Source organism: Arachis ipaensis, chromosome B1 (assembly GCF_059453495.1).
Source record: "Arachis ipaensis isolate K30076 ecotype BB chromosome B1, ASM5945349v1, whole genome shotgun sequence".
NCBI lineage: Eukaryota > Viridiplantae > Streptophyta > Magnoliopsida > Fabales > Fabaceae > Arachis > Arachis ipaensis.
The window spans coordinates 130,802,742-130,828,918 of record NC_142436.1 but is presented as its reverse complement, the minus strand read 5'-3'; the positions used below and the strand labels follow the sequence as shown (position 1 = coordinate 130,828,918).

The following is a 26,177-nucleotide window of genomic DNA, read 5'->3' as shown; positions in this document are numbered from 1 at the left end:
GAATGGATTTATTAGAGAAAATGTATTCCACAACTTACCTTTTATATAGGGCATCGCAGAAATTATTTTTCAGGATTGCTAGTAGATTTTTATTTCAACGAGACGACAAAAACATATTTCGTTGTACGTTTTCCTCGCATGCTTTGATTTTTCCTCCCCTTCGAAAACGTCCATCGATAGGTAACTTCTCCCTACAACAAATTTGTACGAGCTCGAATCAAATTCATCTTCTTTTTTATCAGTTTGGGACAACTCATATTGCAAATTAACAATTTAAGGTTCAAAACAAAAGAATTGGAGATTTTTCCAGCTTGTATCACTGTTAAATTAATTATAAAATTCAAATTCAGTAATTAGCTAAAAAAAATTTCATATCATCAAAATAGGATGGCTACTTCAGCACCATTCTCATTATAGATATACGCCAACAAAATCAGAGATATACTTACTAATTTTTAAAATCTTTTAAGAATCATTTTGTCAATAACATTATTTAGATATTATTTTATCATTACAATCTTTTAAATACTAAATTGATATTTATCACAAATATAAACAGTCTAAACAATATTTAAGCATTAATATGGTGTTATCTGTAGCTTGTGATAGATTAATTACAGGGATCATTGCTTCCAAATTGTTATTTTATAAAAAGAAAAAAAATTACTTAATATTTTCTTCACATACACCCCAAAATTCCACCACCTTATACGGAAGGAGTTGCATCTGAACTTGACTACTTAGCAGTTAGCACACCCTCATTCTTAAATATATTTCAAGTTATATAAGTAAATTAATTGACTTCATTAACTAGTGTAAGTGTGGAATGAAACCGACTTAATAGGTAAGGGAAAAAGATCCCTGCTGTAAACTTCTTTACACGTTTTTGGTCTTAAATCTTTACATGCAACCAGTAATCAGAGCCCAAGTGTAAACTCTGACCACAACAAATGCAAAGGCTGGATCCCAAGCCGAATCATAGTCCGGATAAATGGAGTCCTCTATAATTAGTGTTTTTTTTTTTGGTCTTACACATTACACAACATATCCACTCACACACCCACTACAACTATTAATATGGGTTCTATATTTCTGACTGAGGATTTGAACCTAAGTGCAGCTCCTAGCTGAGGCAGGTAAGGTAATGTAGTGGCAAAAGTATTTCTCAAACTAAAGCGCCACAGGTTCGAATCCTAGAAGCGGTTGCTAGGTTAGTGTGTGATTGTCTGTGAGTGGATGTGTGAGTGTGTTTGTATGACCAATATATATATGACAACTACTCAAATGAAGATGTTAAAAATATCTTTTTATAAAGATTCTTGTGTTAAAAGTGTATTTTGTTTGTTTAGTCATATTTTAAAAAAATTAACACTTTTATAACACATCAAAATCAAACCATACATTTCATCATTTAATGGTAAAAAAAAACATCTTCATATAAATACAATAATAAAATCTTCATAGTAATATCCACCTATATATATATATATATATCCCAAATTGTTTTCGTCCAACAGAGTCTAAGCTATTGTAATAGTTTCCTACTCTTGTTGAGCTTAAGACCATCTCCAGTAGGGAACTCATCCCAGTTCCTGTTTATGGCCCACCTGTCATAAAAAGTAACTCCACATCAGCTTTTGCGTTATAAACAATAAATAGGAACTCAAAGCATCTCTCTCTTCTCCATTAGGAGGAACTAACTTTAGTCCCTATTGTGGTCCCACTTAATTAATTAATTAAAATACTTAAAATTAATATAATTAAATTTTTTTAATAATATTATTTAAATTTATAAATTTAAAAATAATTCATTATTAAAAGATATTAATATTAAATAAATTCATATATAATAATAATATACAATATATAATTCGAGATTATACTAATTTATAGTTGTGTTTACAACTGCTAATTTTAATAATATCATTAGCATTTTAAATTTTAAAAATAAAAATAACCAACTCAACTAAAAATTATTTTATAAGATATAAAAATTAAATTTATTTTTTAATGTAAGTAAATTTAATTAATTATAATTTAATATAATAATATAAATAATATTCAATATTAATTATAATATAAATAATTAATATAAATTATTAATTAAATAAAAATTTAATTATTTAATTTAATTAATTATTTAATTAATTATTATTTAAATAATTAATATAAATTATTAATTAAATAAAAATATAATTATTTAATATAATTTTTATTATAATTATTACTAATTTAATTATTATTTAATTATTTAATTATTTCAGATTTTATATTATTATTTTTTTATAATAATTTACCAAATGGCAAGTTATTATTGGTTAATTTGAGTCCCTGCTTAGAGGGACTCCCTTACCTTGATCCTTGTGCAGGAACTCACTCCTTTTCTCCTCCAATGGTTAGAGTTCCTATATGTTAGAAAAAAGTCAAAGAGGAACTCACCATTGGAGGTGCTCTAAAGTCACACTTGGTCTTGATCCTTCAAGAGGAGAAATTTCAAATAACAACAGAAGTAGGAATCTAACACATCATAAACACGCTGACCACGTCAAAAAAAAAAAAAAAGAATATTCACACGTCATACACACAGTAGATTCTTTAACTCTCAACAAAAGGAAGATGTTAAAAAGTTAAAGTAGATTTATAGCCAAGAACTGTTATTACAAAAGGAATTGAATATTCCTTATTCCATTCAGACAAAGACAAGTATTTAACAAAAACAAGAAAATTTCGAAGTCTTATACAACCTTAAACTTGTAGTTGTCCAAAAAAGTGACCTATATAGTATATACTCTCTACAATATTGTCATACACTTTTCACTCTTCCATTTCATCCTCATCATCAACCTCCTCAATCTTCATCTTCTTCACGGTCTGAGCAGCAGCATCAGAAGCTGGCCCATTGGGTATCTGAATCAAAATATCTGACTTCTGGCCAGTTGTGGGGTTAACAACGCCTCCATTCTTCTCCACACGGTAGGCTAAGTCATTGCCCTTGGTACCAGCATCTATGTAAACTGTTGAGTTCTCATCAATTTCTTCCCTCACAAGCATTCTTGACAACTCTGTCACCACCTTCCTCTCAAGCCACCTCCTTATTGGTCTTGCACCATACACCTACAGGTAACCAAAAAACCATTCAGTACTACTAAATCAATATGAGAAACATCAATTTACAAATCAATATATGTTGAAATTGATGCTCACCGGATCATAGCTCTCGGCAAGTATGTAGTCGAGTGCTGCATCTGTAACTGCTAAGGCTATTCCCCTCTCAGCAAGACGAAGAGCAACATCTTTCATTTGAAGCCTTGCAACCTTCCTCAGTTGATCATGTGAGAGTGGATCAAACACCACAATCTCATCAAGTCTGTTCAACAATTCTGGCCTGAAGTGCTTCCTTACCTATGAGTGTCAAAAAGAAGATATAGAATCAGTATCATAAGTCATAGCAAGTAGAACATAAACATTTGTAAGATGTGTATTTAGGAGTGATAGGGTACCTCCTGCATTACTCTATCACGAGCAACTTGCATGGTACATTTTCCTGAAAGCCCACTTAGGAGATGTTCTGCACCGAGGTTTGAAGTCATGATGATGACGGTGTTTCTGAAGTCCACGGTGCGGCCCTGGCCATCAGTTAACCTTCCGTCATCTAGAACCTGAAGGAGAGTGTTGAACACAGATGTATGTGCCTTCTCAACCTCATCAAAGAGTACAACGCTATATGGTCGTCGCCGCACAGCTTCGGTCAACTGACCTCCTTCCTCATGTCCAACATACCTGAAAAACCAGAGTGAGTTTCGAAGTCTTATTACTAAAAGGAGGCATGACAATCAACATGAATTCAGCAATGCGCTTACCCTGGTGGTGCACCAATCAACCGCGAAACTGAGTGCTGCTCCATGTACTCAGACATGTCGATTCGCACCAGCTGATTCTCATCATCAAAGAGCTGTTCAGCAAGAGCCTTTGCAAGCTCCGTTTTACCTACACCTGTTGGACCCAAGAACAGGAATGAGCCAGTTGGTTGTTGAGGTCTCCCCAGTCCAGCTCTTGATCTCAATACAGCCTCAGCAACCGCATTAACTGCTTGATCTTGTCCCACAACTCTAGTGTGCAGCCTGTCAGCAAGGCCAATCAGCCTCTCTTTCTCATTCTGGCCCAGCCTCGTCACTGGTATGCCAGTCCAGCGGCTCACAACCTCGGCTATCTGGTCTGGTCCAACAGTTTCCGTTAACATTATGTTCTGCTCAGTGTTCCCTTCAAGCTGTTGAATCGCAGTTTCCACTTCTTGAATTGCTCCATATCGAAGGTCTGCAGCTCGTGCTAGATCATATCTTCTCTCAGCCTCTTGGAGAGCATAAAGAAGCTCCTCACGCTTCTGCTTGAGCCTTCTAATCTCATCCACCCTCTCCTTCTCTTTTCTGTACTTCATCATCAAAGGTTGGAGCTTGTCTCTTAGGTCATCAAGTTCTTTTCTCACCTGATCATAGCACATACACCAGAAGTTTAGAACCATCAGGAATACAAATATGAAACGATAAACTCAACAATGCAGCAAAACCAATACTCACTTCAACAAGACGAGCTTTGCTAGCTTTGTCCTTCTCTTTCTCAAGGGCATGAAGTTCAACTTCAAGCTGCATTCTCTTCCTTTCAAGGTTATCAATTTCCTCAGGTTGGCTATCAAGTTGAACTCTCACATTTGCGCAAGCCTCGTCAACCAAATCAATAGCCTTATCAGGAAGATGACGCCCTAAACAAGCATAGACATTGTAAGCATATAGCACCAAAAAAAAACATTATCCAAATCAGAAACAATTCAAAACTGAAATAACAATAATAAACATACCCGTGATGTATCTACTAGACAATTGAGCTGCCACAACCAGCGCACGATCCTGAATCCTAACACCATGATGACCTTCGTATCGCTCTTTTAGGCCACGAAGAATGCTAATAGTGTCTGGCACGCTGGGTTCAGCCACATAGACCTGCTGGAATCTTCTTTCAAATGCTGCATCCTTCTCCACATACTTCCTGTACTCCTCAAGAGTGGTGGCACCAATGCACCTTAGTTGGCCACGAGCAAGCATTGGTTTGAATAGGTTTGCAGCATCCATTGACCCTTCAGTTCTACCAGCCCCAAGAACAAGATGAATCTCATCAATGAAGAGAATAACCTTCCCCTGAGCCTCCTCCACTTCTTTCAAAACAGCCTTCAATCTCTCCTCAAATTCCCCCCTATACTTTGCGCCGGCAACCAACGCCCCCATATCCAATGCAATAAGCCTGACATCAGCAAGATTGCTAGGAACATCACCCCTCACTATCCTCTGAGCCAATCCTTCCACTACAGCAGTTTTCCCAACTCCAGGCTCACCAATGAGAACCGGGTTGTTCTTCGTCCTCCGGGACAAAATCCTCACAACCCTTCTTATCTCCTCGTCGCGGCCAATGACAGGATCAAGCTTCCCAGCTTGCTCAACAAGATCCCTACCATAAGTTTTCAGTGCCTGAAATGTCGTGTCCCCTGAGGCACTCTCAACTTTCCTCCCTTCCTTCCCTCTAAGCTTCTCCACCTCCGATTTAATCCTAGCAGTGGCAACGCCAGCTTCTTTCAACAAATCCCCAATTTGAGAATCTTCAAGAATCCCAAGTATCAAGTGATCAACTGCCAAATGAGTATCACCCCTTGATTTCTGAAGCGCCTGTGCCCTCCTTATTGCTTTGATGAGGCTGGTGCTTCCAGGAATCTCATCAGGAGGAGGTGACTGGCACGGTAGCTTCTTCAATGCCTGGTTGAATACCCTCTCGGCAGCGTGCGCCGATTCTTCGCCACCGGCACTAGAAATTGCTTGGAAGAAGATTCCAGTGGGATCGGAGATCAGTGCTGCGGCAATGTGGAGGGGAGTGAATTGTGCATGGCCAGCATTCATTGCCAGCTCATGGGCGCTGGCAAGAGCCTCATTAGTCTTGTGTGTGAACTTCTCAGGATTCATCTATAACAACCTGCACAATATACATTGCAGGGGAATTGAGAAAAGGTAAAAACAAAAAATCTCATTGATTATTGATTACAATTACGTACTCGGAATGCAAATTACAATGTTTCAAAGGCATTTCGCTTCCGCTTACTCTTTCAATTATACGATGAATTCAAAAATAAAATTAAAAAACTACGTTATACAGCATAATTCTAAATAAGGAATTAACGAAATTTCAGTCCAGAATAAAACCAACTGCAAAACAGAGCAACCTTGAAAAAGAAACAGAAGAAGAAGGAAAATCCGAAAATGACAAGCCATACGTACCTTAAGCGCCGAAGATGAGGAAAGAGTATTGAGAATTAGAGAGCGCGAACGTATCTTGATCGGAAATTCGGAATGCAGGTGTTTTTGTGTTTGTGTTTGAGCTAAGAAGATATTCACAGTTGCGTTTGCGTATACAGTGTCTGGTTATGTTTGGAATTAGAAAAGAGAAAAACGAAGGATGGTTTTGGGAAGCGTTTAGCTTAGAACTTGGTTTGTGTTTTCCAACAAAGTGAATCGGTGAGAGGAGGGAAGAGAAATGAGTATTTGTTGAGGCGAGAAGATGAATCGGAACGGTTCTGGACGTTTCCTAATGAAAGCGGGAGAAAGTACTAGACCCTTCCACTCAATTCTATTCTCTTCTCTTCTATTTTTCCGCTCTTTTTTTTCCCACAATTCCATCAAATTCGTTATTTATTTTTTTCCTTTTTGGTAAGTAATTCGTTATTCATTTACTCAATTATTATTGGTGCCCAAAAATCGGTTTTCTGCCTTGGGATTTCGTTAATTTGATGGGTTTTTTTTAGTTAACAGTCAAATTCGTAATCACTCCTCCTTTAAATTAATTCTCAAATAATTTTTTTAGTCATATTAAAATTTAAAAAATAAAATATAAATCAAATTAGTTATTCCATTAATTAGATTATGACGTACCATATAACATGATGATGTAGTAGGTCATTGTCACATATTACAAGATGATTGATTGATATGTCAGGTCAATGACACCTAACACATAACATATCACTTGATCTGTAAAAAAGTTATTTATAATTAAAATAATTCTTAAAAATTCAAACGTAAGTCATTTTCATCCCTAAAATTTTAAAAATTAACCAAATTAGTTCTTATATAATTTTTTTTCATAATATTAAATTTAAAATATTTTTTGATAGTACTAATTTTAATATTATTTTTAGACCTTAATAAACAAAATTCTTTTTATATAAAATAATAAAAATAATTAAATTATTATAAAGTTATTTTATCATTTGTATTTTAAAATTTTACTTTTTTAAATTGTAATTTTTTATAGTAAATTTTTTTTATTTAAACGAATTTATCAAATTATTGTTTATTATATATTAAAAAATTTATATTTTAAATCTCACTAAATAATATAGTAGTTATTTTAAAATTTAAATCTTTTAAATTTTTAAAATTATCATTTTTATTATTGTTTAATTTATATGGTAGAACTCAATAATTAAAAAACCGATTTGTCGAATCACTTGTTGAATCTTAATATTTTAATATAAAATATTTATATGGTAGAACTCAAATTATTGTTGAATCTTAATAACTAGTATATACTAAAAGTTTTAATATTTTGGATTTCACTAAATAAATATAGTAGTTATTTTAAATATTTAAATCTTGCCCAGTACTCTCGCGTATACAGAAGGTGCATGCGTACACGACACTGTTAAATGTTGAATTCGCACGTATACGGAAATGTCTCGTGTACATGAGCCAATGCTTCTGTCCGAGTACTCGCGTACGCGACTATGGTCCGTGTACGCGACTCTGCCAAATTTTGAACTCATGCATACGCGGAAGGCATGCGTACGCATGACCATCCTATTTTGCTGAAAATGAATTTTTAAGTTCTCAACCATTCTTCTAGTATTCTCAACCTTTGTAAATTCTGTTATGAGTCTAGAGCCAGTGTAAATGTGTAATAGAGGATAGAGGAATTAGGAATGAGATCTAATGAGGCGAGACAATGAATTGGAAAAAGATAGATTAAATGTAATGAGAGATATGATGAGGATGATTATGATAAGGAAAAATGATGATAATTGATTTTGATTGAAGATGATGAGGATGATTATGATAATGCTAAAGGATGATGATTGATTTTGATTGAGGATGATTAGTATGATTAAGATAATGAGAGATAACGATGATTGAGTTTGAGTATGATTTTGAATGAAGTGAAATGATATTGAGGGTGAATTTGATAAAGAAATTTACTATGATTGAGATATACCTGCCTGGGTAGATGCAATGGCGTTGTTCCACTTGCTCCGGGTTAGGGTTTAAGCTCCCGGAACAGATGCAAGGATGTGGTTCGCCCCACTTGCTCCCGATTGAGAATGATACATCTAGGGTAGACGAAGGGATTGTGATTTTGTTCTGCTTGCTGGTGCGAATTTTATAACCCACAGACTTACTGGTAAGTGCACTGGGTCGTACCAAGTAATACCTTACGTGAGTAAGGGGTCGATCCCACGAGGATTGATGGATTAAGCAACAATAGTGTTTGATAGGATTAGTTAGACAAACAGAAAATAGTGTTTGAAAGTTCAAAAGCATTAAACAGTAAATTAAGAATTTCAGAAAGCAAGCAGCAAATGAGTTGTGAAATATATATGGGAAAACAGTTAAGGCTTCAGAGTTATCTATTTTCTGGATTGACTTTTCTTATTAACTATTTTAATCATGCAAGATTTAATTCATGGCAAACTATTTGTGACTAGACCCTAATTCCTTAGACCTTCCTAGTCTCCTCTAAAATTCATCAATTGCCAATTCCTTAGTCAATTAATTCCAATTAGAAGCTACATGATCAAATTCCAGTTTATATGCCACAAAAACTCTAATTACCCGAAAATAAAAGAATTATATGTCACGTATCCCGTTAAATCCAGATAATTAAAATTTAGGAGAATATGTTTTCAAGCTGTTGTTCAAGTAAAGAGCTTTTCCAAGTTATACAAGAACTCAAATAGAAAGAGGGTCATACTTCCGTTCCACCCAAATTCATAAGATAAAGAGCGAAAACAATTCTTAAATTATAAATCCAGACATGAATTAAAATAGAAAAAGCAATAAAAATCAATCCATACAAATAGACAGAGCTCCTAACCTTAACAATGGAGGATTAGTTGCTCATGGTTCAGAGTAGAAAATAAGGATTCTAATAAAATGTATTTTGGTAGTCTGGAATGATGTTGTGTTCGGGGGTGATATAATGTTGAGCTGGAATCCCCCTATTTATATCTAATCCTAATAAATTTAAAATCTATCTTCTAAAACTAAAAAATAATATCTTTTCCTATTTTTAAACTTTGAATTTAAATTAGAATTAATTATAGCAATCAGCAAATCTTCAATTGATGGATGGGGACCACTTGGCTTCACTAGGATCCACGCCTAACTTGGGCTTTAGTGCACCTAACTTGAAGTGGACAGGACCAATCTCGCGTATTGTTGTTGTGTCTTGCACCTAACTTGAGAAATCTCAAGTTAGGCGCAGTCTTGGCAGTGAGTTCAGAGAAGAAGTATGGACTATTATATATCGTTAGAAAGCTCTAGAAGTTAGCTTTCCAACGCCACTGGAATCACGTCTATTGGACCTCTGTAGCTCGAGTTATTCAGGTTTGAGTGCAGAGAGGTCAGGGTTGACAGCATCATTCGCCTTCATCTCTTCTTCGGCAGAAACTCCATCAAATCCAGCTGAATGCTACCTAAAATAAATAGAATTGCACAAGACTCAAAGTAGCATCCATAGTGGCTAAAAGATAATCAATTCTTGATTAAACTCAACAATTTAAATGCAAATTCACTAGGAAAAGATAGGAAAGATGCTCACGCATCACAACACCAAACTTGAATTGTTGCTTGTCCTCAAGCAACCAAAACTAATATAAGCTTAGGAAGTGAATTTGCATGAGAATGAGAGTTCGATTAAGCTCATGTCTCTTCTTATAGTGGGGTTTACAACTGCAATCCTGAATAGTTTTGGCATCTCACTTTATCCTTTGAAGTTCAGAATGATTGGCATCCATAGGAACTCAGAATTCATATAGTGTTATTGATTCTCCTAATTCAGTATTTTGATTCTTGAACACAGTTACTTTATGAGTCTTGGCCGTGACCCTAAGCATTTTGTTTTCCAGTATTACCACCGGATACATAAATGCCACAGACACATAACTGGGTGAACCTTTTCAAATTGTGACTCAGCTTTGCTAGAGTCTCCAGTTAGAGGTGCCCAGAGTTCTTAAGCACACTCTTTTTGCTTTGGATCACGACTTTAACCGCTCAGTCTCAAGCTTTTCACTTGACACCTTCCCGCCACAAGCACATGGTTAGGGACAGCTTGATTTAGCCGCTTAGGCCAGGATTTTATTCCTTTGGGCCCTCCTCTCCATTAATGCTCAAAGCCTTGGATCCTTTTTACCCTTTGCCTTTTGGTTTAAAGGGTTATTGGCTTTTTTCTGATTTTTTTTGTATCGTCCGGCTTTGTGTTTTTCACTGCTTTTTCTTGCTTCAAGAATCAATTTTATGATTTTTTAGATTATCAATATTTCTCTTTTTTTTCATCATTCTTTCAAGAGCCAACAATTTTAACATTCATAAACTTCACTATAAAAAATATGCACTGTTCAAGCATTCATTCAGAAAATAAAAAGTATTGTCACCACATCTAAGTAAATGAGACTACTCTAAAAATTAAACTCAAATTCTTATGCACTACATCTGTTCTTCTTTCTTTTTGATTTTAAGCTCAGTGAGCAATATATGAGACATCTTTCAGAATTAAAGCACTTAACAGAAAATTAAACTAGAACCTATGAATCTACTAATAAGGATCATGCAATAAACAAAACAAAGTAGCAGGAAACCGGAACATAACATAATAAAAGCGGAAAGGAATAAAAAATGAAAGAAACTCAACTACCTTAGTTATCCGAGCGGTCGTTTTATTCTTCAGGTTGTGCTCTTTTGTGAAGATGATTCACCTCCCTTAGTGCCATAAAAAGAAAACCCATAAGTGAAGCGTCAACACCAAACTTAAAGGTTTGATTGTCCTCAAGCAAAGAAGAACTAAAAACAGAGAGAGACATAAAAAGACATACGGAGGAGTAAAAACAAATATTAATCTAAAAGAAAAAATAAAAAAGACAAGAAAGATAAAAATTAATTTTTTTTTATTTTTTTACTTTTTTGTTTTTTTTTTATTTTTTATATATATATAATTATTTATTTATTGTATTTATTTTTATATATATAAAATGGCAGGGGGAGGGGGGAAACGTGTATATATATATATATATATATATATATATATATATATATATATATATATATATATATATATGTGTGTGTGTGTGTGTGTGTGTATGTGTGTGTGTTAGAGAGGGGGGAGAAGAGAAACGTATATCTGTATATAGGAAAGGTGCGGAGGACGTTGAAGGGATATATATATATATGGAAACATTTTAGGTGCATCGGGAGTATCGGTGCTTCAATTGTTTTAATCGTTGATCGGAATTATAAAAAATATATATAATATATATTAATTAAAATCAACGGTTAAAACAACTGGTGCACCGGTACTCTCCAGTGCACTTGAAATGTTTCCTATATATATATAAGAGAGGGGGGTACGTGTATGGGAAGGGAATGGAAGAATATGAATGAGGGGTAGGTGGGGTGGTCATGGGAATTGGGGAGGGAGTTGGTCACGTGAATTGGAAGTGATGGGTGCCGGGGTTACGGGCAGAAGGAAAGAGAATCAGGGGCATGGGTTGCTCTCTTTTTCTTTTTTTTCTTTTTTTAACTCTTCCATGTTGAATTTGGAGATAGGCAAAATTTTTTCGAAGTGTTCGATTCCTGTTCTAAAATAGCTGCATGATCAAAATACACGTAAAATGAAAGAAAAACAGTAAAAATTCAATAAAAATCAAATAAATAAGAAAACCACTACTACGAAAAATAGTTAAGGATACGAAATTATCGGGTTGCCTCCCGACAAGCGATTCTTTAATATCACTAGCTTGACGCTTGATTATTGAAGTTTCTTCCTCTTCTTCCAGTTGGTTAAAAGAAATGTCTCCAAGGGGGGAGAGGTGAAAATTAGTGCCCCTGATATAAAGTCCTCCAAACAAGCTTCCTTTTATTGTGATTAGCTTGATTTACCTTGCTTGTTGGGGTAGAGGTTGAATTGCTTTTTGCTGACCTTTTCTTCTTCATAGATATTTTCTTCTGTTTCTTGGTCACAATCCCCTTTTCAGTGCTTTTCTTGGTTGCCTCCACTTCTTTGATTTCAGAATTTGGGTGTTGTGTGATGGTTAGAGTGTACCCTTCATCAAGAACTTCTTGAATTGGTGGTTCAATCAACTCACCCTCTATGTCACTCTGTGCTTCATTGGAGTTTAAATTCCCATAATTGTTTTCATCCCTTACAACCTCTTTTGTTGGTGCATCTTCCTCCTTTGTTTTTGCATCTTCCTCTTCTTCCATGTGTGAGGGTGAAAAATTCTCTAATTCACTAGAGTATAAACTCCTTCGATTGATTTCCTCAGTTTTTTCCACAGGATCTTGCATTATATCTCTTGGAAAGGAATTTGCTTGCTCCTCTTCCTGTGACTTGATAATCGAATGCACATATTTCTCTACATTTTTGACACTCGTCTTTATATCATGTAAGAATTCTTTCATGAGAAACTCAAGATCTGATGGTATTTGAGATGAATAAGGAGGAGGTGATGGTTCTTGATAAGAATAAGAAGGAGATGATGATTCTTGATAAGAGTAAAAAGAGGATGGTTCTTGGTAAGAATAAGTAGATGGTGGCTCTTGATATGAGTAGAAAAATGATGGTCCTTGGTATGTATATGGAGATGGTGGTTCTTGATATGAATAGGGAGGTGGTGGCTCTTGATAGTTGGAACATGGAGCACTGAAGTGTCTTGATTTTGACCTTGCCAACCAAAATTTGGGTAGTTCCCTCATTCATAATGATATAAATCACTACTCGGGTGTGAGTAGTAACCCATATGATCTCTCTCCATTATTTTTCCTTAGCACAAAACACCAAATAAGATTTAACGCATCATGTGGTAAACAGGAAAGCAAAGAAGAAAGAACAGAATTCTAAAAAATAAAACTAACTAGGAAACACCAAACTTAATTTCAGAAATTAAGAAAAAAATATTAATGCTATTTATTTATTTATTTAAAATATTCTTTTTTTAAATTAAAAACAGAAATAAAATAAACTAATAAAATATAAAAAGAAAAAAGAGAAAAAAAATAATGAAAAAAACAGAATGAAAATAAAAGAAATTAAAATTAAAAAGAAAAGTAAAAAAAAACAAACGGACTAAGGCTCTAAAAAAAATTTCAAAAGTTAAAAGAAGTAAAAAAAAAAATTAAAACGGGTACAGGGTGGGAAACGAAAACGAGAAAAACAAAATAAAGAAAAAAATTGAAAAATAAAAATTAATGATGCTAAAATAAAACTAACTAAAAGAAAAAAATATTTATAAAGAAAAAAAAATAATATTAATTATTTATATTTTTTTTTGTTTTTTTTTCGAAAATAATAAAACGAAATTTAAATAAAATTAAAACCAAAACGCCTAATCTAAGCAATCAAACAACTAATAGTTGTTAATCACAGTCAATCCCCGGCAATGGCGCCAAAAACTTGGTGCGGATTTTATAACCCACAGACTTACCGGAAAGTGCACCGGGTCGTACCAAGTAATATCTTACATGAGTAAGGGTCGATCCCACAAGGATTGATGGATTAAGCAAAAATAGTGTTTGATAGGATTAGTTAGACAAACAGAAAATAGTGTTTGGAAGTTCAAAAGCATTAAACAGTAAATTAAGAATTTCAGAAAGCAAGCAGCAAATGAGTTGTGAAATATATATGGGAAAACAGTTAAGGCTTCAGAGTTATCTATTTTCTGGATTGACTTTTCTTATTAACTATTTTAATCATGCAAGATTTAATTCATGGCAAACTATTTGTGACTAGACCCTAATTCCTTAGACCTTCCTAGTCTCCTCTAAAATTCATCAACTGCCAATTCCTTAGTCAATTAATTCCAATTAGAAGCTACATGATCAAATTCCAGTTTATATGCCACAAAAACTCTAATTACCCGAAAATAAAAGAATTATATGTCACGTATCCCGTTAAATCCAGATAATTAAAATTTAGGAGAATATGTTTTCAAGCTGTTGTTCAAGTAAAGAGCTTTTCCAAGTTATACAAGAACTCAAATAGAAAGAGGGTCATACTTCCGTTCCACCCAAATTCATAAGATAAAGAGAGAAAACAATTCTTAAATTATAAATTCAGACATGAATTAAAATAGAAAAAGCAATAAAAATCAATCCATACAAATAGACAGAGCTCCTAACCTTAACAATGGAGGATTAGTTGCTCATGGTTCAGAGTAGAAAATAAGGATTCTAATAAAATGTATTTTGGTAGTCTGGAATGATGTTGTGTTCGGGGGTGATATAATGTTGAGCTGGAATCCCCCTATTTATATCTAATCCTAATAAATTTAAAATCTATCTTCTAAAACTAAAAAATAATATCTTTTCCTATTTTTAAACTTTGAATTTAAATTAGAATTAATTATAGCAATCAGCAAATCTTCAATTGATGGATGGGGACCACTTGGCTTCACTAGGATCCACGCCTAACTTGGGCTTTAGTGCACCTAACTTGAGAAATCTCAAGTTAGGCGCAGCCTTGGCAGTGAGTTCGGAGAAGAAGTATGGACTATTATATATCGTTGGAAAGCTCTAAAAGTTAGCTTTCCAACGCCACTAAAATCATGTCCATTGGACCCTTGTAGCTCGAGTTATTCAGGTTTGAGTGCAGAGAGGTCAGGGTTGACAACATCATTCGCCTTCATCTCTTCTTCTGCAGAAACTCCATCAAATCCAGCTGAATACTACCTAAAATAAATAGAATTGCACAAGACTCAAAGTAGCATCTATAGTGGCTAAAAGATAATTAATTCTTGATTAAACTCAACAATTTAAATGCAAATTCACTAGGAAAAGATAGAAAAGATGCTCACGCATCACTTGCTCCCAGTTGATGTTTGAGATCCTGGGGTAGACGCAAGAATTGTGGTTTTGTCCTGCTTGCTCCCAGTTGATGTTTGAGCTTTTGTGGTAGACGCAAGGATTGTGGTTTTATCTTGCTTGCTCACAATTAGAATGTTGTCCATCCATCACAAGATGTGGCCGAACACTTAGGCTATGTTTGGTTGGAAGGAAAAAAATAGAGAGGAAGAAAATAGAAAGGAAAGAAAGAAAAGGAAAGAAATTGAGTGGATTTTTATTTTCCTTAGATGTGTTTGGATGAAAGGAAAATAAGAAGGAAAGAAATATTATAAAAAGATAATTTTACCCTTATATTATAAATTATATAATAAAGGGGTAATATTGGAAGTAGAGAGAGATTTAGTTTTCTCTCCATTTTCTTTCCATTATTGGAGGAAAAAAAATTGGTGGGTCCCACCAATATTTTTTCATCCATTTCCTTCTTCTCCCATTTCTCTCATCAACCAAACAAAGGAAAATAACTATTTTCCTTCCTATTTCTTTCCCTCCCTTTTCCTTCCTCCCATTTTCACTTCAAACAAACACACTCTTAGACCTTCCCGGATGTTCTCCCATGATATTGATATATGATTATGAGCTCAGGGATGCGCGCACGTAGGGACTGTCCAAGGTTCACTATCAGACATGTTAGGCTTGGCTGTATAACTGACAGATGATATCATAGGTCATAGGGAAAGCATACATCATTTGCCTTTGATTGAATTGTTTGGGATTGCTACTTGTCTTGGCTTGTTTAATTATGTATATTAAGTGACTATATGCTAATTGCTTTACCTGAATTCACTTGTGTATTACTTGTTCGTCTTGCTTGTGTTTGAATATCTGAGAGGTCCCTCATGCAGGTGTCACTTGATGCTAAGTGTTGTTCTATTTTGAGTTTGGAGAGTTGTGAAGACAATGATAAAAGTGAATTAGACTAGAATCCTTCATGATAGTTGTCTAATTACGACTTAGTGAGAATCTAGGATGGAAAGATTGTTGTATGGGAGATTAAGATTGCTTAGAGAGTTCCTGTTACCTTATATTGTATTTATTTGGCATTTTTACCGTACTGAAAACCCATGGGTCGGGGGTTCTCATTCCGTATATATTCCTTGTTTTTGATATGCAGGTCCTGGTGCTTCGCAATGAGCTGGAGTTCGTCTGGAAGACGGCGAAGTTTCTTTTGAATTCTGTTTTGTATTTTGTTTAGAATCTCTCCCCCTTATTTTCGAAAACTTTGATGATGTATATGTATATATTTTCTTCTGAAACCTTGCCTATAGAGGCTTTGATGTATTTTGGGAGAGATAAGATCTGTTATCAACTATTTTATTATGTTGTAACCCTAGCCGACTTAAACTTCGCAGGTCGTGACTAGTGGCTATCATACATATGTTTATATATATATTCTGTCTTTATTATATTCTTCCTTTAAGTTTCCATTTTACCTCGTTCTTCCGAATTGAACGCGCTATTCTTCCATACATGTGTGTTTACGCTCATGATTTCCTTTTACTCATCTTCAGGCTTCTCGTTTAAATTTTTTTTTCTAACTATATATGTATTCTAACTCCACCTTGAGTCGTACCACCTTATTATCATTGACTTACTTGAATATAAGGATTTGATTGTTAGGGTGTTACACGTCTGCCACACACCATCATTGAGAAAGAGATCATGAATCTTATTTATGTAACACCTCGTTACCCTAAGCCTTACCTCTAGCCGTAAAGCAAGGGATAACAAAGTGCCATGACAGTTCTAAAGCTTATAATATATAATATATATCCAATAATTCATATAACTAGAATCTTGATGAAGGAATAAAGCTCAAAGTCGCATAAAGCGGAATTACAAAACGCGAAGCGTTCACACACGATGACTAAACGTATAGGCACGGACAGAACAAGACATAATATATATAAAACCTTGTAGGTAGCTTCAATATACACAAGGTAATAATTAAAGTAAACAAGATATATATATATATATATATATATATATATATATATATATATATATATATATATATATATATATATGATATACAAAAAGAGGACTAGTCACAGCCTGCGAAGTTTAGGTCGGCTAGCCAAATTGAATACAACATAATTTTGAAGTTTAAAACAGCAACAACATATCTCTCAAAGTTTTCAGGAATAAAGCCTCTAAGGAAACAAAGTTAAATATACAAAAGGTGAGAGAATACTACAACAAAAGTAATGTAGAATAAAACCTAAGAAAGATCATTCTCTGCTCTGTCACCATGTCCGCAAACTCACGATGGTGGGTTGCGACCAGCATCTGAAAAATAACAACAATATATGGTATGAGAACCAGAGGTTCTCAATATGGTAACAATACCAATACATAAGATGTAAGGCCCCAGGACGCTAAAGACAATCATAGAACTTCACATCAAACAGAGATTCAAGCTTAACGAGATAATTAAATTAAACCATAAACCGTAAATAGGGTTATCTAAATTTAGGGAATTTCTAACTAATACTAATCACACCGCTGTATCCCACAACCTTCATCATCCTAACCCTCGTGCGATCCCATCACCACCACCTTCCGATCCTCGTAAATGCCAGACAATCACAAGTATATGCAAATAAGTAATACATAGGTAATATTCAGGTATAGCAAGTAATTCAAGGAGCAAGTAGGCATATTATATATTTAGGCAAACTGCAAGTAATCAAAGCAAACAAGCACATAAGAGATGCATATGATGAATGCCTATCCTATTGGCTGTGATATCACATGTCGATTATAGTGCCAAACCGGACACAAAATCCGGTCGGTAACTCACGGATTAGTCTCTCTATTGCGCATACTCAGGAGGAATAATTCCGAGAGATGAGTGCCCTACCACCTTCTCCTTTCAGAGGAAAACGTTCCGAGGGAGAATGTCCTACCACCTTCCTCTGGATGCCGCATGATTCCGTGGGTTAGTACCCTACTACCTTGCAACCAAAGAGAATGTGAATGGAAACCCAGCTTCAAACCTTACATCTCAACGTAGGCGGGAGACTGCCACAAATCCTACGCCGGTACCGCTACCTCGACAAACGGGAGACTGCCACAACCCTTGCCCAAGGCGCATAGCGACTTACCAAAACAATGCATGTCATGTGAGTAGGAGACTGCCACAGTCTCTACGATGGAGAATAATGCATGTCACAATCACATAGTCCATCTTAAAGGCCACTGCTCATAGCAAACTTCCGTTCATACTCATTCCATTAATCATAATCATTCAATTTCAAGTTCCAATCTCATCATCCATCACCAATATCTCCAGTTCATCATCAATCCGGCTCCCCATTAGTTCACAAGACAAATCCACCCAACTGGCATACCAAGCCTAAGTCACCGTCTTCTAACTCATACATAAATTACCAATTTAGCTCACTAACCCATCTCTGTTAGTCTTAAGGTCTAATTACTAGTTAGTAATTTAAACAGTATATAAAGAAGTTTGAAAGGCTAGAGAACCCTTGAAAGCAAAAGAAAAACCATTTTTCAGCAAAATAAGGGATGTGCGTACGCACGCCAAGTAAAACAGCATCTGTGCGTACGCACGCCCCTCTGTGCGTACGCACACAACAAGTTTTGGACCATACCGCGTACGCATGAATAGGCCGCATATGCAAGAATGCCTGGCAGAGGTGCACGTCCGCGTATAGGGGTGCCCGCGTACGCATGCACCTCAGTTTGCAGAAAAATGTCAAGTTGCAAAATTTTCAATTTTAAACACCAAACTTTAAACGTTCATAACTTCCTCTACAAAGCTCTATTTTCCTCAAACTTTATATTATTTTAAAGCTCTTGAAATCATCTTTAATTTAAGATAAAAACCAATCAATTTTGAAAACTAAGGCTCAAGTTATGATCCGCCAAAGTTCACCAAAAATCAAGTTTTACACAAAACATCAAAGTTGTCTAATTTTCAAATTCCATAACCAAAACATATCCAAACATCATAAAACACTACCACACACTATACCTTACCATTCCATTGTACTTCCATCACTTTCACACCTAATTCACTCAATCTTTCCACCATAAATCAACACAAATCCATAATTCCCAACTCAAGATCTCAATCATCAATAATTTGCATAATTTACTCATCATAAACATCATTCATCATATCTCACCATAAATCCTCATAATTATCATTATTCAATCTCAATCTCCATAATCAACAGCATTCACTAACAACAACATCATAATTCATCAATCACCATAATCATAAACAACACCAATACTCATCATATTATCATCATAATTCATATATTACACATTCCAACACTCCATATCATCCTCCTCATCATCAAACATAAATTCACATATAATAAATCTTGCACCAACATCATTCAAACCTATCTTAGAGTCTACTAGCCTAAGTGTCATGAAACATTATATATTACATAAAGGAAACCGAAACCATACCTTGGCCGATTCCCACAATGCACCAAATACCAAAACGAAGCCACCAAGCTCGATCCAAAAGCCTCAAACCAACTCCAACAAACACCAAAACTCAATCTAACATCATACAACAAACCAACATCAAACCTAGGGTTCACAAAAACAACTAAACACAAGGGTTTAGGGAGACCTTACCTTACTCAATGAAATTAGAGGCAAAACCCAACAATATTCCAATGCTAGATCACCCCTAAACAAACAAAACCATGAAAATCTCAATCTAACAAAGCCACAACTCGAATTTGTCAAAGAATAGAAAATTGGAGCCTGGGATTCGAGTTGCTTACCAATTTTTTAGATAGAAATAAAGAGCTCGACAAGAGCTTCGCGTGACCACAAACACCTGGTCAATCGGAGCTCCGTAGTTATGGCCAAAAGAAGAAGAAGGTGAATAGTGCAAACCCTCACCTCCACTCTTCTCACTTCAGCAGCGCCCCTTTCTTGTTTTAGGGCTACAAATGAGCTGAAATGCTCATTACTTGTGTTTATATTTGTTGGGTTTGGGTCCAACTTGGGCCCGATCCAATCCGTTAGCGTTTTAGGTCCGTTTGGCCCATTTTGGGCCAAAACCTTTAAGATTAGTGCCTGGTTTTTAATTCTAAATTATTTTTGTCCTTTCAAAAAAATAAATTCAATTTTCAAAATATTATTTTTCTCAACACACGGTACCAGTCAGACTAGAGCCGGTATTGCTAGCTTAAGTGCCAGTACGGATTTTTACAAAGTTTTTCTATAAAAGATACATTTTCCCACTCAGAAAAATTCATTGAATTCAAATTTTACCTTTTTAGTTTCAAAAGATTATTTCTATATTTTCGAACCTATTCCGGGCAGTTAAAAATTATTATTTTATTAAAACAATTTTACGTGAAATCTCCGGTTCTTACAATTTATCTTCCGCCACACAAGTGTCTGAACATGGAAGAAGCTGGTGTTTTTGTCTCCGAACTTCACCCACTATTCTCTGGATTTTTGAAACCAAAGAAGTTCCTCTAGCACAAGAGTGTTATTATAATCCTCAATCAACTGTTGTTCCTTTTGATGCATGAAACAATCTTCCCTCTCTTCCAAACGCTTCCGAAGATAATTAATTTGATGCTCCAATTCATATTTCCTAACAAAGATGTTACCAAACACTGTAGAATTAAACTCAAAAGAATTCTTCTGCACCTCCGAAAGCTTGCCTGGCACCCTTCTAAAGTCATACCACTAAGATTGTTTCACAATATCTTGGTAACCAGGGTAAGTAGCCAAAGCCACCAAAAAACGGATGGGTATATGTTCCTTTTTGGCTGCAGGTGCCCTTTACAGTGCACTAAGATAGGACAGTGATCATACTATTGTCTATTCAGTATTTCTGCATAGACCTCAGAAAAAAGAGATAACCATCCACTATTAATACAAACCCAGTCAAGCCTTTTTGCCACCTCAATATTATTTTTCACCCCTCCTGTACCAAAAAAACGTCTCCCAATAGTCTTCAAGTCAAATAGAGCACTATCCCCTAAAGACTTGGCAAACTGATCAGCACGTGTACTAAAAAAATGACAACCCTTAGCTTCATGAGAGAAAAGAACCTCATTAAAATCACCGAGGATAATCCAAGGCCCTTGAAAAGATGAAGACTGAGCTACCAAGTAATCCCAAAAAAGACTTCTAGTATTAAGCTTAGGACTACCATAGATACCACTACACCTCCAAAGCACATATTCAAGCCGAACTTCGATTGTGACACACTGATCGCAAGTATAAACCAATTTGTAGCAAGTACCTTGCATTGAAGAAAGGAACCAGATACCACCCTTATGCCCAATTGCCTCTCTATACCCATAGGATAGTAATCGGGTCTTTACCAAAACAGTTTTAAATGTTGAAAGGGAGAATGAGTCTCAACCATAATAAAAAAATAGGTCTAAATTTTCTAATAAGCTCCTTACAATTCACCCAAGCTAACTTATTAGAAGTACCCCTAATATTCCAAACTAAGATATTTAAGCTATCCATTAAATAAAATTGATAAGAGAATATCAAGAAAAAGGTGAAATTAACTTGCACCACCAACCTCAGTAGAAGACTTGTCCCCTGGAACGGAATAACTCGGGCCTCCATGCACTATTGTCTTCTGCTTCATTGATGATGCACATTTATCCGAGCCACAATCGACGAGATCAGTGGTGGCACAGCGGTCTCCATACCTCTTTGAACCCGCTCCTTTTCAGACATTGATGCAATGCCAAACTCTCGGGCCCCACTCACAGAACTAGCGACAGCGCTACTCTCTTCTCTAGTTGAATCACGATTGGACTCTCAAGAACCGGAGCAACCCCCGCCGCGCCTCCACCCGGCCAGTTCTGCAAGGATGCCGGACGCAAACGTTTCCTTATGGAGGGCTTTCTTATCGATGGCATATGGGTAGATGATGGCGCACGCTGCTGGGTTGCCTTATGCCCGATCCAGACTCCCTGCTCCCTGGATCCTCGTGAAATCTAAGGTTTGGGCCTCTGGTGGCCACTCGACCCAGAACAGGTTTGATTAAAACCTTGGGCCTTCATTGTTAAATTGTGGTCTGTAACATCCTTAGTATCAAAATGTCACGCTTCTGCCTGCGCCACTCTAATAGCGAGAAGTATTACGACGACTTCATATACTTAATAATAAAATAGGAGCCTTTGACTTGAAACTGTATCGCTGATTTCTTTGAAAAACCGGAAAAATACTTTATCTTGAAAACAAACAAGCATATACATATATACAAAACTTCTTATAAAAGTAGCTTATAAATATAATATACATAAAAAAAACATACAAACTCCTATCCATCTTACAAGATTATAACAATATAGGCGAGAAAAATCTATAACATGTGTATACAAATAGAAATAACGTATCTAAGAACTTAGCAAAAACTCCGTAAGCTTCCTCATCGGTCCTGAAAAGAGATTTCTGTAGAGGGGTGAGAACATTGTTCTAAAAGGATTCTCAGTAGAGGGTTTAAGAATTGTCATAAGAAGATATGTATAAAGAGAAAAATTGATTTCAAGGCAGTGAATATCATTCAGCCTGTGAATCCTTTAAAAACCAATGGCTAATCATCCAAAACCTTTTCAAAAACCAATATTTAGTTATCCAGAAATCCAAAACCTTTCTTATAAGAAAATCTTAATCAGTTTTCTAGACTGTATGAATGACCAATCTGTTCCAAGTATAAGTTCATTAAATCTTTGCTGAACCAGCTTGATTTTTCATACTTTACTAAAGCATCAATCAGAAACCAGCCACGACCTCCGGTCCAAGCAACTCAATCAAATCATCATATCAGGAAAACAACACCTCAGCTTTACTACCACCAGCATGAGGGATCTTTCAGTTGCACACACATGCAATACAAATAAGGAAATCACAGATAGCATACAAATCAGCAAGTAGGGCAAATAACAGATAAGCATAGTTAAACAAATAGGCAAACCAAAACAATGCACACCCAAGTAAAACATGCAAATGCATATGATGTATGTCTGTCTTATGGCTGATGATATCATCTGTCAGTTATATAGCCAACCCGACATGTCTTGGTAGCTAATCTTGGACAGAAATACTCCATCACAGAGCAAGTGGGCCTGAGTCACAACCCCCTTGCTACTACCCGCTTAACCCAGAACAAGTGGAATAAACTAGGCGGGTGTTTAAAGACTCAACCAGGAGCAAGTGGAATAATCCACTACTACTGCTAGTACCCATGCATCACAATCACTGACCCAGAATAAGTGGGATGAACCACTACTGCTGCTACTGTCCGGGATCTCATTCACTGACTTGGAGCAAGTAGGACGAACCACAATCCTTGCTACTACCCAGGATCTCAATCAAATTAAATTTCATTTTCAAATTCATTCTTAATATCATTCAAAATCATACTTTGAAATCAATCTTCATCATCCTTCCCATTGCATTCATCAATAATTCAAACTTAAAACATAGTGTATTCTTTTCTAAATAAATCAAACTCAAAACGTAATTATTTCCTTAATAACTCAAAATCAAATCAAATATTCCTTAAATCCAAATCTTTTTAAATAACCACTTCAAAAAAACCTCCAACTTTGATAAAAATTTTGCCATCACCTCCTCTAAAACTCAGACTCTGCCACTCTTTTTGGGTCCCATCCAAACATTCTTCAAACCCGTTTTAACCATTTCTAAATAGCAAATCATTTTCAATAACTAAATCATTTCTAAATATCAGCTTCTTTTCGTAAATTAAACCGTTGCCAAATATCAAATTCTTTCCAAATTTGTTTTAAACCAAACTCCGATATCAAATCAGGTTTAATATCAAATCAAATTTCAATATTAAATCTTTTCAAAAATCAACTCATTTCCAAGATCAAACAGAATTCCAATTTAAATCTCTTCTAGTAAATCAAGAAAAAACCAATTCAATAACATCAGTTAACTAATCAGAATTTTCATCTTTCTCAATTGATTAATAAATCATTCAAACAAACATTATCATTCATCCAAAATAACTCAATATAATCCATAAGACTTACAAAATCACAAAAATATATTTTTCGTATTAATATCAACTTGTAACAACTTTTAAGAGTAGAATAAGTTTAAGAAAAGCGCTCCTACCTCGAAAAAGTCAAACCCATAACCAAACGCATCAAAGAAACCATCTTCTCTCTACTCACAATCAGTGACAGCTGCAACCACATCCCCAAACCACTTTCGCAGCAACCACAGCAACTCTAAAAGTGACATGCAATAACCAGAACTCGACCCTACATTACCAAAACTTCAGAATCTCTAACCAAACATAACAGAATACTTATATTCTAGCGGCGAGGGTTTCAGAATAGAGATACCTACAATAACAAAGAAGAACAGTTGAACTGAACGGCAGTAGCTCCGGTGGTGGCTTTGTCGGTTCAGTAGCAGCAGCGGTGGCTCCCTGTCCTCTCTTCCATTCGCGTTTCCTCTCCCTCAGCTTAGTTCGGCGGAGGATTCGACCCCACTAGCGACGGCAAAGGCTTGCATTGAGGACGACGGCAGCAACTAAGGCCCTACGACGGTAATGCAAACAGCTTCGAGATCTCAATGGCGGCAGCACTGGGCAGAGACGACGACGACGTGACTGGCAGTGACAAGCATGGACGGCGGCAATCGTGGAGGCTCGGCGACGAGGCAACGACGTGTGATGATGGCGCTGGCACGGACTCCACAAATGGCGACGACGAGGGTCCTCTCTCTCTCTCTCTCTTGGGCTTGATGGCGACGATGGAGACAAACAACTTGGCGATGATGGCGACAGCTTGACGACGGGGCGAGCTCTCCCCTCAGCTGGCAACGCTCTCCCCTTCCTTTCTCTTTCTCTTATCTGTTGTGTGTGTGTGTGTTTGTGTTGAGAGAGAGAGAGAGAGAGAGAGAGAGAGAGAGAGAGAGAGAGAGTGGGGGGGGGGGGGTGAGAGCGGTGAGTGGGTTAAAGTTCGGTCAAATTAGGGTTAGGGTAGTTTAATAATTTTAATAAAATTAGGGGTGATAGAGTAATTGAAATTAATCAAACAATAACTGTATATAAAAGTATCATTTATTCATCAACTTGTAATTTATTTTCAAATAGTATTCTAATTCAATAATTAGAGATAATCTAATTAATTTCTTTTAAATTATAAAATAAAATTAAAAATCTAATTATGCAAATTAAAACATATAAAATCCTCATTATTTTTAAATCACTCAAGCTTTAAATCAATAATAAGAAAGTACTCAATTAATATAAAAATCTCTGAAAATATATTCTCAAATAAATAAAATAAATCATAAATAATTTATTATTCAATTTCTAGAAATATGGGGTCTTACATGGCCCAGTTTAAATTTTCCTTTCTTCAGCACCTTATGCCAGCCCACTTCCCCCTCGCCACATGCCTCCTTGCCATCGGCCCCATTCCCATGCATGCAATCATCCCCATATTTTGTCCGCAAATTAGTGCCATTATCCTTGCCTAAATTATTGACCGAATCAACAGTTTCTGTTCCACCTGAATTTTAAATTTTCGGATCTGACTTGTCGCTGCCCTACGCCTCCCCTTGAACAGATTCAACCCTCTTCTCTTCCCTGGGAACCCTACCTAAGCATTGAGATTTATCATGGCCATATCTTGCACAAAATTCACAAAGCAGAGTTAGACTTTCATACTTCACATCGTAAGGACACCCTCAACTATGATATTCTTGATCACCAGCAATCCTAAATTTATTTGAACACAAGCATGGGAATATCTCCCCCTCTCTGCTAGTTTGGTGGCCAAATCGACTTTTACCGAGACTCCTATTACAGTTGCAATACGTAGCATTGCCTGCTCCTGATAACACCAGATTGGGAGACCAAAAAATTGAATCCAAACTAACCTAGAACCGAAAGATTGTTCACTGGGTTGGAAATCAACATCCCATGATTTTACCGTGACGTAATGACCCTCGATC

At 35.8% G+C, this 26,177-nt stretch overlaps 2 protein-coding genes across 2 annotated transcripts; both read right to left on the bottom strand.

Annotated features, from left to right (window-relative positions):
• Positions 1-2,617: 2,617 nt before the first annotated feature.
• On the bottom strand, positions 2,618-6,696 carry HSP101 (heat shock protein 101). Its single transcript, XM_016337901.3, has 7 exons — positions 6,315-6,696; positions 4,853-6,012; positions 4,575-4,756; positions 3,861-4,483; positions 3,501-3,780; positions 3,205-3,402; positions 2,618-3,114 (listed from the first exon to the last, which is right to left on the bottom strand). Exons 2-7 carry the CDS (start codon positions 6,000-6,002, stop codon positions 2,815-2,817), a joined length of 2,733 nt encoding a protein of 910 aa, XP_016193387.1. The 5' UTR covers positions 6,003-6,012; positions 6,315-6,696; the 3' UTR covers positions 2,618-2,814.
• Positions 6,697-20,645: 13,949 nt separating this feature from the next.
• LOC148578381 (uncharacterized) lies at positions 20,646-22,096 on the bottom strand. Its single transcript, XM_088503031.1, has 3 exons — positions 21,945-22,096; positions 21,095-21,509; positions 20,646-20,897 (listed from the first exon to the last, which is right to left on the bottom strand). The coding sequence occupies exons 1-3, from the start codon at positions 22,094-22,096 to the stop codon at positions 20,646-20,648; spliced, it is 819 nt and encodes a 272-aa protein (XP_088359157.1).
• Positions 22,097-26,177: the final 4,081 nt, after the last annotated feature.

Excerpts from the sequence above, each read along its gene's own strand:
- HSP101 (XM_016337901.3), bottom strand. The coding sequence starts at position 6,002 with ATGAATCCTGAGAAGTTCACACACAAGACTAATGAGGCTCTTGCCAGC. Across the intron at positions 3,403-3,500 it reads GTGATAGAGTAATGCAGGAG|GTAAGGAAGCACTTCAGGCC; the intron begins GTACCCTATCAC and ends TGACACTCATAG. Across the intron at positions 3,115-3,204 it reads TTGCCGAGAGCTATGATCCG|GTGTATGGTGCAAGACCAAT; the intron begins GTGAGCATCAAT and ends GGTTACCTGTAG.
- LOC148578381 (XM_088503031.1), bottom strand. The coding sequence starts at position 22,096 with ATGCCATCGATAAGAAAGCCCTCCATAAGGAAACGTTTGCGTCCGGCA. Across the intron at positions 21,510-21,944 it reads GTAGCGCTGTCGCTAGTTCT|AGAGGCAATTGGGCATAAGG; the intron begins GTGAGTGGGGCC and ends CTATGGGTATAG. Across the intron at positions 20,898-21,094 it reads TGGCAAAAAGGCTTGACTGG|TGGTATGACTTTAGAAGGGT; the intron begins GTTTGTATTAAT and ends AAACAATCTTAG.